Here is a 16,773-nt window from a genome sequence, read left to right as displayed (position 1 = left end):
GGGCAGCTCCTAGTGGTCAACAGTGTCAGACTGTGGTTGTACTGGGCAGCTCCTAGTGGTCAACAGTGTCAGACTGTGGTTGTACCGGGCAGCTCCTAGTGGTCAACAGTGTCAGACTGTGGTTGTACTGGGCAGCTCCTAGTGGTCAACAGTGTCAGACTGTGGTTGTACTGGGCAGCTCCTAGTGGTCAACAGTGTCAGACTGTGGTTGTACCGGGCAGCTCCTAGTGGTCAACAGTGTCAGACTGTGGTTGTACTGGGCAGCTCCTAGTGGTCAACAGTGTCAGACTGTGGTTGTACGGGCAGCTCCTAGAGGTCAACAGTGTCAGACTGTGGTTGTACTGGGCAGCTCCTAGAGGTCAACAGTGTCAGACTGTGGTTGTACTGGGCAGCTCCTAGTGGTCAACAGTGTCAGACTGTGGTTGTACTGGGCAGCTCCTAGTGGTCAACAGTGTCAGACGTGTGGTTGTACTGGGCAGCTCTCCTAGTGGTCAACAGTGTCAGACTGTGGTTGTACTGGGCAGCTCCTAGTGGTCAACAGTGTCAAGGACCTGTGGTTGTGCTGGGCAGCTCGTACCTGGTCAACAGTGTCAGACTGTGGTTGTACTGGGCAGCTCCTAGTGGTCAACAGTGTCAGACTGTGGTTGTACTGGGCAGCTCCTAGTGGTCAACAGTGTCAGACTGTGGTTGTACTGGGCAGCTCGTACTGGTCAACAATGTCAGACTGTGGTTGTACTGGGCAGCTCCTAGTGGTCAACATATATATATATATATATATATAATATATAATATATTATATATATATATATATATATATATATATATATAATATATATATATATATATATATATATATATATATATATATATATATACGGTATATACTGTATGTGGTACAAATAAATATATATATATATATGGTATATACAGCCGTATTGTACTGTACATGCTATCATACAGAGTTGTATGGGTTATATGCAGGTGTATAAGTAGGTATATTTCGACAGATATGGATAAATATGCAGTAAATATAAATGTATAAATGTATAATGTGCTACGATGCCCCTCTAGCTCATGGAATGAACTCCAACAGTCATTAAAGCTTGAGATTCTCCACTATGTTGCAGAGTTTAAAACCTTGATCTCCAACCTTTGTCAATCAAGTTGTACGTGTTTTAATTGATTGTTATCCTTACTTGTCTTATTGCTTGTATACACTGTGTGATTTGATATGCTTTTTTTTTAATTATTTCTGTATGTACACTCGACGTCACTGTAAATGAGGGAAACCTCAGTAGTTTTTCGAGTTTAAATAAAGGTTTGAAATTAAATTAAATTAAAATATATATACATGCATATCATCCATTACTACCGAAGAACCCCTGGTAATTAAGGCTGAGACGATATGCCATTTGAAAGAATCGATAAATATATAGATATTTTCTAGTATAGATATATATATATAGAATTTTTTATTTATTATTTAAACAACAAATTTATGTTTATTTTGCAGCAATTCTTTGTTGTTGCCGCCATCTTTAGTGTTACAGATTTTCCGTTTCAAAACTACCTCAGTGATCCTTCTCATGTTACAGTCGGTGGTCTCTGGATGTGATGGAGGAGTGCACTGCATCTTGAATGCACAGTGCAGAGTTGCAATTCAACTGAATTTACATGAAATGGGGATGTTTTAACTAAAACATGCCACAAGACCTAGTATTTTAGTATAGTAAAAAATGTACACATGCAAACAAAATTGCGATGTCCGATATTATCGGCCGATATTGGCATTCAAATGTGATATCGGAAATGATCGGTATCGGTTTTCAAAAGTTTTTATTTTTATTATTATTATTATTTTTACATTTATTTAACCTTCATTTACCCAGGCAAGCAAGTAAGAACAAATCTGATTTAATTTATTGTCAAAAGTATGCATAATGTTGTGTTAATTCCACAACAAGAGATATGTAATGTTAATTACCGGAAATTATTCAGTTTTTTGGGGGGGGGGAAACCGTGCATACATCGGTATCGGTTGATATCGGTATCGGAAATGAAGAGTTGGACAATATCGGTATATCGGTATCGGTAAAAAAGGCAACATCGAACATCCCTAAAAAAAATCGATAAGTGATGCCATTTATCGATTTCACGCAGTTATCGATAAATCGATAAGTGATCTCAGCCTTCAAAATATATACATGCATATGATCCATTACTACCGGAGAACCCCTGGTAACGTCTGTGTACATCGTCAGGGCCCCAGCAGGGGGGGTTGGGGGGGGGGGCTGAACATGGCAGGAGGCAGAAGGGGTTCGTCACTCAGCAGCTGTGAAACTGTAAGTGTGTATCCAAACTCACATTCACGCATCATCGCACACACGGCACAGACTCGCTGATGCAAATGACAAATATATGCATTGACAATCTCAAGAGACGTGTCGACAAAGATTGTGTCATCAACACAAACCACCAGCCCTCAGCCCTAAGGGCCACTGCAGGCCGTGAGTCATGACTACTGTTGTTGTTTTTTCTTCTTCTCTTTCTATCATTTTCTCCCATCCCCCCAATTTAGTCATTATGCCAATTCCCTTCCTTGTCGTTGCCCGCATTGCCCTACTGTCTGTCTGGGGAGGGTGTAGACTACCACATGCTGCCCTACTGTCAGTCTGGGGAGGGTGTAGACTATACACATGCTGCCCTACTGTCAGTCTGGGGAGGGTTGCTGCCCTACTGTCAGTCTGGGGAGGGTGTAGACTACCACATGCTGCCCTACTGTCAGTCTGGGGAGGGTTGCTGCCCTACTGTCAGTCTGGGGAGGGTGTAGACTACCACATGCTGCCCTACTGTCAGTCTGGGGAGGGTGTAGACTACCACATGCTGCCCTACTGTCAGTGTGGGGAGGGTGTAGACTAGTATGCTGCCCTACTGTCAGTCTGGGGAGGGCGTGGACTACCACATGCTGCCCTACTGTCAGTGTGGGGAGGGTGTAGACTACCACATGCTGCCCTACTGTCGGTCTGGGGAGGGTGTAGACTACCACATGCTGCCCTACTGTCAGTCTGGGGAGGGTGTAGACTACCACATGCTGCCCTACTGTCGGTCTGGGGAGGGTGTAGACTACCACATGCTGCCCTACTGTCGGTCTGGGGAGGGTGTAGACTACCACATGCTGCCCTACTGTCAGTCTGGGGAGGGTGTAGACTACCACATGCTGCCCTAATGTCGGTCTGGGGAGGGTGTAGACTACCATATGCTGCCCTACACTGAAAAAACGGGAAAGAGCAGGGCCTCATTTATCAACAATTATTAGAAAGTGTTCTATTTTTGTTCTTAAGCACAGAATTTAGAATGTGTGTATGCACAGAAAAATCGGGATTCATCACACGTGCGTACACGGGTTGTACGCACACTCCATGTTGATAAATACCATTAAGTTCTACGCTCCACGCTCGTGCACGATTTTAAGTATTTGCATATAGCACCGCCCGTAATTAACCATATACGGTAATGGAACACCCCCATGCAATGTGGAAAATGGACTAAGCCGAGCAAAGCGTGTTATGGGAGAAATACGTGACAGGCTGACAGACATGTACACGTACGGTGATATCGGATATGATATCTATTAACTTAAAGACCATATTAACTAATAAAGACAGTGCTGGAATATGACTGCCTTTTTCCGTTTCGTTCGATTAATACCCAGGGATTAAAGTTCTCCTCAATTTTATTCCAAATCGTGACGGATTTTCCGTCAATTTTCTACCTGCTGCATATGATTTGTAGAGGCATACAATCTATTTTGATGTCGGTATTGGGTAGCCTATATAAACAATAATACGAGAGCATATACAAGAACAATGAATCTCACTGCCATGTATGATGTAGCCTATACGCCATGATGTAGCCTGCCTATATGTGATCAATACAAACTTAAACTTGAATTCCATCATGTCTGTGTGCGGGTCTGCCGGAGCTCACAAGGCTGTTGTCACAATGTAAATGAGAACGTGCACTGAAAAGTTACAGTATGTAGTTGGTTGATTATTTGTATGACAGTTAGTAAACCCTCGCAAAAAGTATCAGTTTTATTTAATGAATTGAAAACATGCAGCATGCCTTTCCTCCCGGCAGCAACGACATGTATCAGGCAAATGCGCATCGCAACATTGACTGAGTGGAATGCCTTTCTATTCACATAACTGCATTTGTGATGGAGCTTTGACAGCTACAGTAACAGTCTATTGCTCGATCCATCTCCAATATCACGATGGTGGCAAGACCCGAGGCCGAGGGTGGAGAGGACTTGAATGAATTCCATCATCATTGTGTGTGTCTGTACACTATGTTTGTTACTTTGTTATCCCCCCCCCCCTATCTATGTAAAGCGGCCTTGGGTCTCTTGAAAGGCGCAATATAAAATGAAGCTATTATTATTATTATTGTTATTATTATTATTATTATTATTATTATTATTATTATTATTATTATCACATCTGTGTGGGAGCTCCCAAAAAAAATTAAAAGACTGTCTTTTAGTCTCAGTGAAGATTCAACGGAGGTAATCTATTCTAACCAACAAATTGAAGTAGAAAGCATTTAGTTGTGGCCAATCTTATTTGGAAACATGACACACAAAATAATAGTATTTAGCTTTGTATTTGAAACAATATTTGATCGCGTTTGGAGGTGGGTGTTATCTTTATCTTTAGCTTTATTACGGATCCCCATTAGTCATCACCGCAGCAACAACTAGTCTTCCTGGGGTCCACACACAACAAAAACAGTACATACATACATAACATTATAGTAGCATACATTTACAAATATATTCCAATATTCCTACATATAAAAATATAAAAATATTTCCAAATAGCATTACAGTACACAAACAGAGTATCAGATCACAGAAAATACAATAAAAGGCATTAAACTCTCAGACAGTCATATCTTTACAGTGTAAACTACAGTATCTGTGTTTTTCTTTAATGTAAACTAATTTCTTTTTCTCTCAATGCTCTTTTCAAATTATTTTTAAAGTTATCTGAGTAAGATGTACTGGCAGTTTATTCCAATATGACATGGCTCTATATAACACAGTTTTCTTTGCTGCATTGGTTTTTGGTAGTAGCAGTGTGAACGTTTCCCTACAGGCATGCCTAGTATTATACTTATGTCGATCATGTGTACATGTTAGCTGTGAATACAAACAGATAGGTTCTCTTGAGATATATATATATTCCTCATGAACAATCCAGTCTGTCTTCCACCTTCAACCACAACAGCTTGGTATGCATCCCCTCCACACTGTTTCTCATTGAGCAGTTCAGGGCCAGACGGGCCGCTCTGTTCTGAGTGAGCTGGATCTTATTGAGCTCTTGTCTTGAGGCATTAGACCAGACAGCTGGACAGTAGTCAAGGTGAGAAAGAACTAATGACTGTATCACTTGCTTCAATATCAGATCGGCTAGAAAATACCTACACCTTCTCCCCCCCCCCCCCCCCCCCCCCCCCCCCCTCCCTCCCCCTTCTCTCTGAGTACCCGTCTCCTGGCGCTGACCAAGGTGATGGATGCCTCGGGGTCTTGGCCAAGCTTGTAGTGACTGCTCTACATGCACCTCCGAGGCCTTGGATCAGTTATTCTCCGCCGTCTGTCCGTGGTCCTGTCAACTGATTAACAGACTGTTAACAGATTAACAGTCAACGCGGTTTCATTGCTGGGTTAAGTACTTCTATTCTATTCACATAATACGCTTACTTCATATATCTACTCCATTCACATATATGCCTACCACTTGTATCTATTGCTATGTCCGCCTACTACAATCTCATGAGCTGTCTAACGCCTGTCCCGTCTCCCTGTCTTCCTATGACTTGCTGTCCTGGAGTGTTGTCCGGAGTGTTGGACGTCCCGTGACGAAGGCCGGGAGATTGCGACCCCCTCTGCGTGCCCCCCTGTCTCCGGAGGTCTCGTAGTGGTGACCGGAGTGCCGGATGTCCCGCGATGATGTCGGGGAGTTCGCGACCCTCTCTGCGCCACCCCCTATCTCCCTGTCTCCGGCTGTCCCTGAGCAACGACCGGAGTGTTGAATGTCCCGTGACTAAGACGGGGAGGACGTGACCCTCTCTGCGCCGCCCCTGTGCCTCAAATAGATCCGCTATCAACTCTATCTTTAATCTTTCAAAATGTTCAGTTGCTATCGCTATTAGCTCTATCTTTAATTTTTCAAAATGTACAGTTGCTATTGCATGCACTCATCTGTGTTTCACCACACACATGAGTGCATGCTTACCAACTGTCCGTCTGCAACACTACTATCACCAACATCTAAGAAGGGAGATCCCCCCTTGAACGGCCCTTCTAAGGTTTTTCTCCTCCACACTGCCTGTGGAGCTTTTTTCCCTATTGTTAGGTTTTAGTGAGTTTTTCCTTACCTTCGCGTGGGGTATGTCTGGGAGTGCTTGCATTCTTTCATTTATTTGCATTCATCTAAAAAATGTTTGGACCCTATGGTGTTCTTGTTCTGTTCTTGACTTATTGTTATGTTGTCTTCTTGACCTGTTTAAAGAAGACCTGTACGGCCCATGGGGACATTAACGTGTGTTGTCGGGCCCTATAAATAAATTTGATTTGATTTGATTTTGAAATACCTCTGCTCATTTTGGCAATCACATTGTTGGTGTGAGTTGACCATGAGAGTGTTCCATCAAGTGTGACACCCAACAGCTTTGCCTCTCTAACTTGCTCAATAGCTGTTCCGTCTAAAGATATACTTAGCTTCACGTCTTTTCTTATAGTATGCTTGGATCCCAATATTAGGCTCTTGGTTTTTGAGATGTTTAACTTCAGCCTGTTTTCAGACACCCAAGTGGACACTAAGTTCAAATCTCTCTGAAGGACTTCATTAAGCTCTTCTGTCTTGTCTGATGATGCATACATTGTAGTATCATCGGCGTACATAACCATACATGTATTTTCTAATACCCATGGCAAATCATTTGTAAAAATGGCGTAGAAGAGGGGCCCCAGGCAGCTTCCCTGTGGAATTCCACACTGTAGGGATTTAAAGTTGGACAGGGTACCATTAAACACAACACATTGCTGTCTGTTACATAGATAGCTTTTTATCCAGTTAACAGCTGCAGTTCTGAATCCATATGCAGTTCGTTTTATGAGCAGCAACTCGTGATCTATGAGGTCAAAAGCTGCACTGAAATCCAGTAGTACAGTACCCACCATTCGCTTCCTGTCAATTTGTTGTAGCCAGTCATCTGTTAATTGTGTTAAAGCTGTACATGTAGCTTTAACCCATAGAATAACCCTCCTTATATGCATGTTGGAATTGAGAATTGATACTGTTTTCTGAGAGGTAATGCTGAATCTGTTTAAAAACAACACCTTCCATGATTTTGCTTAAAACTGGCAAGATACTAATAGGTCGACTATTTGCTCCATTAAAAGGCTGTTTAGCATTTTTTTGGAAGTGGAGTGACCTTAGCTATCTTCCACATTTGAGGAAAAACACCCTCACTTAGACATAGATAAAAAATATGACACAGTGGCTTTGCTACAATTCTGGCTGCCAGCTGGAGCAGTTTAACCTCTAAGTTATCATGACCACAAGGTTTGTCACACTGTATGGACAAGAGAAGCTTTTCCATTTGCTCTAGATTTATATCCATAAAATCAAATTAAATTTTTTTTGTATGCATAATATGCTGTTTAATTATTGATTCAGACAGCTTACCATCCACTGGCAGCATTTGATTCCTTATCATCTCCACCTTATCAATAAAATAATCATTAAAATGATTGGCTATATCTCAAGGTTTGGTAATAAATCCACCAGCTGCTTCTATAAACGAGGGCATCGTATTTGTTTTATTCTTTCCCATGACCTCATTTAAGGTTCTCCATAATAATTTTTTTTTTTTTTTTTTTACTTCATTTTTTTAGCGTTTATCGCTTTTCTGGTCAAGCATGACTGACAGATGCAGGGTGAAACGGGAGGGAGAAACGGGGAAGACATTCGGCAAATGACGGTGGGTCCGGGAATCGAACTCGGAGTCAACCAGATCCGTGACGCTTTCGCGTCGAGGTACACGGTGAGCTACTGGAGCTCCCCATAACTTTTTGCTGTCACCTTTAATTTCTTCAAACTTGGATTTATAGTATTGTTTTTTCTTCTGTGTATTCATTTTCGTGACTTTGTTTCTCAGAAAACGGTAGGCCTGCCAATCATCCGAGCCACCGGATGCTATAGCATCCTTTTTCAATTGATCCCTCTCTTTCATACAGCTTCTCAACTCCAAATCAAGCCAAGAGGCTTTAGTTGTTTTGACCGTTAATTTCCTCATAGGGGCGTGTTTGTCACAGATGGATGAGAACAGTTTCATAAATAATTGTAAGGCATTCTCTGTACTCGTTAGTTCAGTCACATTATCCCATTGTATCTCGTTCAAGTCTTCAACAAACACATTTTCATTGAAATTATTGTACATTCTCTTGTATATAACTTTAGGCCCAGCTTTTGGCACCTTAGTTTTCCTTGCTACTGCAATGATGTTATGATCACTAAAGCCTACTGGCACAGATACTACTTTTGAACACATCTCCACAGAGTTTGAGGTGGGTGTTCTGAGGTGGGTGTTCTGCGTCTGCCCCCCCGTGCCAAACAAGCAGGCCAACCTCTTGTTCGCGCGTGAGCCCGTTATAATTACACTACTGTCGCTATTTTACAATGAACTATAATGAATTACGGGTCATACAGAAGTTGAACACGCCAGTGTTGAAACTAATGCATGGAAGCTTATTTCCGCGTTGCAGACTGCAATATAAAAATTCTACCACCGGGTGCCAGGTACGCACTGCCGGCGCTGTGCGTAGATATACGCACAAAGTCAAGCACACGTTCAAATTGATAAGTCCCACACTTTGCTTAGAAGCGATCATACGCACGGGTTACGCACATATCTGTGCGTACACAACATTGATAAATGAGGGCCCTGGTCTTTGAATTTACACTAATACAGTTAGTGCATGCAACTAATTAATTTATAATCCTTTTGTGATCATGTTTTAATCAAGTAAACTTCCGTTGTTTAGGGAGAATGTTGAATTTACTGGTTTCTCTCGCGTTGATTGAAAACTGACAACTCAGTTAAATTGAGTTGAGTCACCAACCGGAAATAGTACCGGAAATAGTATTTGACCGCTAGAATGTGTGACGGACTCGTTGAGAGAAGAACTGAAAATTCTTCTTTTGAGAAAGAACTCCCGAATTGAAAGTAAGTTCATCAAATTGATTTATGTTGGTCTTCAAGTGGGCACTGGGCGACATTTCCTCTAACGTTATATTGCTGTTTTCGTACAGTATGTAACTTAACCATTTCAAAAGTCTTGGTGTTTCTTGTCAATGCTAACTTGGCTAACGTTGTTTCATATGCTCTGTCTGTATAAAGGGGCTACAACGTTAGCTAGTTTGAGGTTCATTATGCCTGGGTCCAGTTACTTGTGGAAATTATATGTAATGATTTTACAATTCTGTCTATCAGACAAGCGTTGGGTTAGCCACTGGCTAGCTACACAGCATAAAATTTTTGGACAGCTCGCGTTAGCTACAATAGACGAGCTAGCTAACGCTAGCTATAGACAAGCTAGCTAATGTTAGTTAGTGCCTCTAAGGTATGCTTATAGCTGGGTAGCTAGCTAACGTTAGCTATGGTTAATTAGGGCCCGGTCACACATGCACGAAAAATAGAATGGGAGGCGCATTTTCTCTCGCAATAATTTTGTGAATGTGTGACTGGGCCCTAATGTTACTTAGCTAGCTAGCTAGCTCACTGTGTTATATTGTCTAACGTACAGCTCGCATTAGCTACAATAGAGGAGCTAGCTAATGTTAGCTACAATAGATGAGCTAGCTAACATTAGCTATAGACAAGCTAGCTAACGTTAGTTAGTGCCTCTAAGGCAGGGGTGGGCAATTATTTTTCCCAGGGGGCCGAATGAGCAACTGAAAATATGTTGGAGGGCCGGGCCAAAATTCCAAACTCAATTATGCATAATATACATTTTATTTCTATATAAAAAGGAGTAAATGGCATTGTTTTGACCCCTGGTAAGAGTGTATGTTATTATTTGGCAATTAAAAGGTGAGGTTAGCTTTCAAAAATATCATTTATTCAAATAGAATGTATTTCCAAAATGATAAACAAAATGTGAAACATTAATAACAAAGGGCATTTTGAGTTTCATATACTATTGAAACAAGGATGTTCTTAGCTTTCTAAAGACATCACATCATCTTATAGCAAAAATAAACAAGACATGTCACTGAACTGTGTAAAGAAAAGTGTCCCAGTTTTGTAGCCTTTTTTACTTTACATGCCATTATTAAACATTTAATGTTTTCAGAACTGTGCAAAACAAAGAGAAAAAAAATCAAGTGTCCAATTTCACTTGTTATATTTCCACATTTGAGTGTTCTTCAGTTCTTTTTTTTTCATTCTGTGTGAGAAATCCAGTCTCTGTTGAGCTTTAACAAGTCCATCAAAGTCAGGTTGCATGTCTGAGGTGGAGATGCGAAGCACAGCTGCCAGATGTTCATCAGTGAGAGAGGATCTGTACCTGGACTTGGTAAACGTCATGACTGAGAATGTCTGTTCACATATGTAGGTGGATCCAAAGAGAACCAACATCTTCTGAGCATGTCTCCTCATGTTTGGAAAGTTCTCCTCCTTGAGAGCAGAGTAGAACTCTAGCAATGATGCTGACTTAAAGTGCTCTTTCAGTAGTGAATCAGACTACAGGTCAATGAGTTCAAGCTGAACAACTATCAACACTGCAGGTAAAGGGAGAGGAAACCAGCTGCATTTCATCCTCAATCTTTTTGAAATCTTGAAAACGCCTTGAAAATTCATCATGCAGTGCTCCCAACATGGATGAGTACCTGTGCCGGTGATCAGCTGATGGTTTGACTTCTTTCAGGGTTTTCATGTGTTTGAGATTGTTGCTGCCTAGTTGCCTTGAAATTAATTGCAACTTTGTCATGAAGGCTTTCACATGGCTATGCATTTCATGAGCAAAAATGCCCTTGCCCTGCATTTGTGTGTTCAGTAGGGATGGGCACCGTTCACATTTGAACCGATACGGTACCGGTACCTGTGAATCGATACCGGTACCCAACGGTACCTTTTTTCTGTACTTTAGTCTCTAAAAATGTAATCTACCTACCTCAGTTGTGAAAAAAAAATCCAAACTTAAAATAACCACATTTTCAACCGTTTTCGGCTTGCACCGACTGCTTTGTTGTTGAATCAAGTCAAATCCTAGGTAAGCGTATATTGTGCGTGTGAACGTTGACATACACATTTTTTTTACATTTTTTATTTTTATTTTTAAATTTTTTTATTATCATGCAATCCTTCGCGGGCCGGTCAGAATCATCCGTACAATGCCCAGGTCTGCTCTAAGGTATGCTTATAGCTGGGTAGGTAGCTAACGTTAGCTATGGTTAATTAGGGGCCCGGTCACACATGCGTGAAAAATAGAATGGGAGGCGCATTTTCTCCCGCAAAATGTTGTGAAAGTGTGACTGGGCCCTAACGTTACTTAGCTAGCTAGCTAGCTCACTGTGTTATATTGTCTAATGTACAGCTTGCGTTAGCTACAATAGACAAGCTAGCTAACGTTAGCTACAATAGACGAGCTAGCTAACGTTAGCTATAGACAAGCTAGCTAACGTTAGTTAGTGCCTCTAAGGTATGCTTATAGCTGGGTAGCTAGCTAACATTAGCTATGGTTAATTAGGGGCCCGCAATAATTTTGTGAATGTGTGACTGGGCCCTAACGTTACTTAGCTAGATAGCTAGCTCACTGTGTTATATTGTTTAACTACTAGCTAGCTAAATGAAGTCCCATTGATGAACAGAAATAAGCTCAACACTGCAGTGATCAGTGAAATTATTGTTTGTTTCAGGTTCATGGTGTCTACGGTTAAATTGCCTCCTTGTATTTAAAGTTATATCCATTAATTATGAATTGATAGCACTAGTACATTTCCATAATGTTTTGAATTGTTAGTGCAGTAGACCTTTTTATTATAATTAGGCCTAGTGATCAGAGCTTTAATAATGTAACTAATGATGGTCTTGATTTATGTTACAGGGTTAGGTGCTGGGAATGGAACAGAAACTATCAAGTAGGTCCAAGCTTTTGCATCACTACAGATTAAGGCATTCTTTAACAGCATCATAACACATTAAAACACATTTTGCTGGTTAGTGTTTGTTCTTGTATTTAAAGATATATCCATTATTTATGAATTGATAGCACTAGTACATTTCCATAATGTTTTGAATTGTTAGTGCAGTAGACCTTTTTATTGTAATTAGGCCTATAGATCAGAGCTTTAATAATGTAACTAATGATGGGTTTGATTTATGTTACATGGTTAGGTGCTGGGAATGTAACAGAAACTATCAAGTAGGTCCAAGCTTTTGCATCACTACAGATTAAGGCATTCTTTAACAGAATCATAACACATTAAAACACATTTGGCTGGTTAGTGTTTGTCCTTGTATTTAAAGATATATCCATTATTTATGAATTCATAGCACTAGTACATTTCCATAATGTTTTGAATTGTTAGTGCAGTCAACCTTTTTATTATAATTATAGATCAGAGCTTTAATAATGTAACTAATGGTCTTGATTTGTCACTCTGTGCTCAGTGATGCACAGTGATCAGACTATACAATGCATCACTGTGCCTCACTGCATCACTGAGCACAGAGTGACGGTTACCATCTTCCTGGACTTTTACTTTTAAAACAACATTGTCAATATTACACTTACAATACACTTAATGTAGATCTCTATTTTTTACTGTATTTATATTAGCATGTACATACATTACATAGGAAATGTGAATCCCGGACCGCATTTTATTTTATTCTTTATTCTTAGGCCATTTTTCTTTTTCTTATTTGTGATTTGTTTTGTCTACCTAAATGTTTACTGTGAGCAATTTGTAGTGCCAAATTTACCTTGGGATGATTAAAGTATTTCTATTCTATTCTATTTATGTTACAGGGTTAGGTGCTGGGAATGTGGAGATGTAAGGGGTGCACAGAAACTGTATCAAGTAGGTTCAAGCTTTTGCATCACTACAGGTTAAGGCATCCACGATTTGGAAGTAGTTCTCCCTTTCCATGTACGTACCTGCACTGCCCATGTACATTTAAGACGTGGAATGCCCTTATTGTCCACCACAATAAAACCCATTCCACTGGGGTCACTCAGAAAGAGAAGGCAATATTCAGTTGCAGCCTTTGTGCTTGCAGGGATTTAGCATCAGAGAAGGATTATTTTTGTCATATAAATGCACATCTCAAAAGAAGTGAGACGGTTGATTGTATGTTTTTAGGCTGTGACTTTAAAACAAACATTTCTGGCACATTTAAGTCACACAAAAACAGAAAACACTGCCATCACACATTGGTTGATTTTAAACCTGGAGTAATTGTAACTACGATAGCATCTCTGAATGAATTGGAGGCAAATAGTCAAGAGTGTGTAGAGCAGTCAGATACTGCCATTCCTTCAAGTAGTCATTCTCATACTGAGGACTTGCAGGAGGTCATAGAGCAAGGATTTGCTCTGCTTTGCTGAAGTTGGAGCATTTGGTCCATGTACCAAGCACTGCTCTTGATGTGTTTTTAGGGGAACTCCATTGATGAATGTACAATTAGAGAAACTGTTAATGCAATTTATTCTGGTAATCCTGTGCAAAGGTCCATACAAAAAGGTGGCCCCCTAGGTACAGCACATCTGCGTAAGCAGTATTACAAGGAGAACTTCAGTGTTGTAGAGCCAGTGGAATACATTCTAGATCGTAAAAAACAAGCGCAGTTTCCAATATGTCCCATTATTGAAGTCCCTGCAGCATCTGTTGGGTCGAAGGGATATCATTGATAACGTTGTTGAGCGCCATCAAAGACAGGAAGGCACATATCAGTACAAGTCCTCAAGAGATGGTTCCCTATTTAAGGGTAAGTTTCCTCGCTGGAGAAAAGCCAACTATCATCCTAAATTTGTATGTGGATGACTTTGAAACCTGTAACCCCCTTGGCACCTCGCGAAAGAAGCATAAGCTTTGTGCTGTTTATTGGGTGTTGGCTAACTTGCCTCCGGGTTCTCATTCCTCGTTAACATCGATCTACTTGTCAGTTTTGTGCAAAACCGATGATGTTAAAATTAGTGCTGTCAAACGATTAAAATATTTAACTCGATTAATCGCATGATTGTCCATAGTTAACTCGCGAGTAATCGCAAATTAATCGCATTTTTATTTTTAAATTGTTTTTTACCTTAAACAGATCTTTTTCAAGTTCCAAGTTTTAATACTCTTATCAACATGCGAGTCAACAAATGCTTGCTTTATGCAGCCATTTAACACAAAAGGATGACCCTCATGAAATTGCAAATTTGCATCAAATTCAAAACAGAGTGATGCACAAAATAATTTAAAAGAAAATAATAATTTAAAACAATGAATAAAGTGTGCATGAAATAATAGGGGAAAGAAAACGTTAGGAACTTGTTACATTCACACACACAAGGGCTGATTAATCACACACACCCCTCTCTCCGTCACACACACACTCTCCCAGCTCTCTTTCTCTCTTGCCCCTTCCTCATCTCTCTCACCCCCCTCTCTCTCTATATCTCACACACACACACACACACACACACACACACACGCACACACACACACACACACACACACACACACACACACACACACACACACACACACACACACACACACACACACACACACACACACACACACACACACACGCGCACACACATGCACACGCACACACACACACACACACTTCAGAAACAAACATAGTATCAATGAGAGCATCAATAATACAATAATACACCTGAGTGAAGTCTGGTAAAAAAAGATTTTTTTTTTTTTTTTTTTTTTTTTTTAATCTTGAGTTAAAAGAATTAGTGGCATTAATAGAATCGGGAGTTAACGCGTTAATATCGCGTTAACTTTGACAGCCTTAGTTAAAATCTATGGTTATGCAAAAATATCTTAACCGCTTCTACAAGATGTGAAAACTTTGGAGGAGCTGGGTGTTTATGTCCCACTGTTGGGTGAGTCAGTTAAAGCTACAATATTCAGTGTAGTGGCTGACAACCTAGGAGCACACAGTGTCGCTGGATTCTTTGAGAGTTTTTCAGGGGAATACTACTGCAGATTTTGCACAGGAAAGAGCAGTGATATTCAGCAACATTCTGTTGCATCTGGTGCTTTCAGTCTGAGAACCAAGGAGCTCCATCAGGCCCATGTCAAACAAGCCCAAGATACAGGTACATTTTGTTGTGGAGTGAAAAGGGAATGCGTCTTCACAAATAATGTCTCTCATTTTCACGTCATCTTTGGCTATCCACCTGATCTTGCCCATGACCTTTTGGAGGATATAATCCCTGCAGAGCTAGCTCATTGCTTAAGAGTGCTTATATCCAGAAAGCTTTTCACATTGGCTGATCTGAACAGCGCCATTCTGAAGTTTCCCTACAAATGGGCCGACAGGACAAACAAACCTCATGTAGTGTCACAAAGTTTCTCCAGCAGAAAAACAGTGGGAGGAAACGCTCATGAAAATTGGAGATTGCTCCGGTTATTACCTTTTTTGGTTGGTTCACTTGTACCTGAAGATGAGCCTGCATGGCTTGTTCTTATGGATCTGAAGGACATCACTGAGCTTGTAGTTGCCCCTGTACATAGTGATGACTCGCTGGCTTTTTTAGAAAGTAAAATCCTAGAGCACAGGCAGATATACCAGGAGTTGTTCCCTGCCATCAGGCTGCTACCAAAACACCATTATCTGGAGCACTACCCCCAGATGATTAGGCTGTTTGGTCCACTTGTCGGACAGTGGACAATGCGATTTGAGGCTAAGCATAGCTTTTTTAAACAGGTTATCAGACACACAAGCTGCTTCAAGAATGTGCCCCTCTCTTTAGCCTCAAAGCATCAGATGATGATCGCTTACCATCTGAGCTCTCCATGTCTGAGCAAGCCTAAGCTAGAGGTCTCAGCTGTATCCACTCTACCAGTAGACTTAATCAAAGAGGAAATAGCACAAGTCATCAGGCAAAAGTTCCCTGACACGCCTGAGGTTCAACTTGCACAGTGTGTGACAACCAATGGCATAACCTATAGGAAGGGAATGATAGTGGCCCACAGAGCAGAAGGGGGATTGCCTGAATTTAGTGAAATTGATCAAATCTGCATTTTACAAGAGAGTGTATTCTACATTGTCAAAGAGCTTTGTGGTTGGTACAGAGAGCATTATAGAGCCTTCGAACTCAGCCCAGCACCCACAAGAACATTCACTTTTGTGGCACTCTGTGAACTCCTGGATACTTATCCACTGGTTGACTACAAGATTGGATCAGCCCGCATGGTGACATTGAAAAGGCATATTGAAATAAAAGGTCTGTCTGTCACCGTCATTGTCTGTCACCGTCACTGTCTGTCTGTCACTCACTCTCTGTCACTGTCACTCACTCACTCTCTGTCACAGTCTATCTCTGTCTGTTTGTCACTCACTCACTGTCTGTTACTGTCATGGTCTGTCACTGTTTGTCTGTCATAAAAGGTGTGCTATCAGGGGGGAATGGGGGTTATTGGGGAAAAGGTAGTCTCACGTTAGTGGAGAGAGGTCTGGTTTCCATTC

The 16,773-nt window shown here is 40.9% G+C and overlaps 1 protein-coding gene across 1 annotated transcript in view; it reads right to left on the bottom strand.

Moving 5' to 3' along the window:
* The window catches only part of LOC311223559 (CUB and sushi domain-containing protein 3-like), a gene marked incomplete at both ends in the record, with an annotated part of 752,195 nt that extends 736,093 nt beyond the window's left edge, over positions 1-16,102 (bottom strand). Inside the window, 1 exon segment of the mRNA XM_084308339.1 lies at positions 16,087-16,102. Within this exon segment, the coding sequence (XP_084164465.1) occupies positions 16,087-16,102 (16 nt within the window).
* Positions 16,103-16,773: the final 671 nt, after the last annotated feature.

Source organism: Notolepis coatsorum (genome assembly GCF_963971535.1).
Source record: "Notolepis coatsorum genome assembly, chromosome: 2".
NCBI lineage: Eukaryota > Metazoa > Chordata > Actinopteri > Aulopiformes > Paralepididae > Notolepis > Notolepis coatsorum.
Note: the sequence above shows the minus strand (reverse complement) of the source record. Positions and strands in the feature narration are given on the sequence as shown.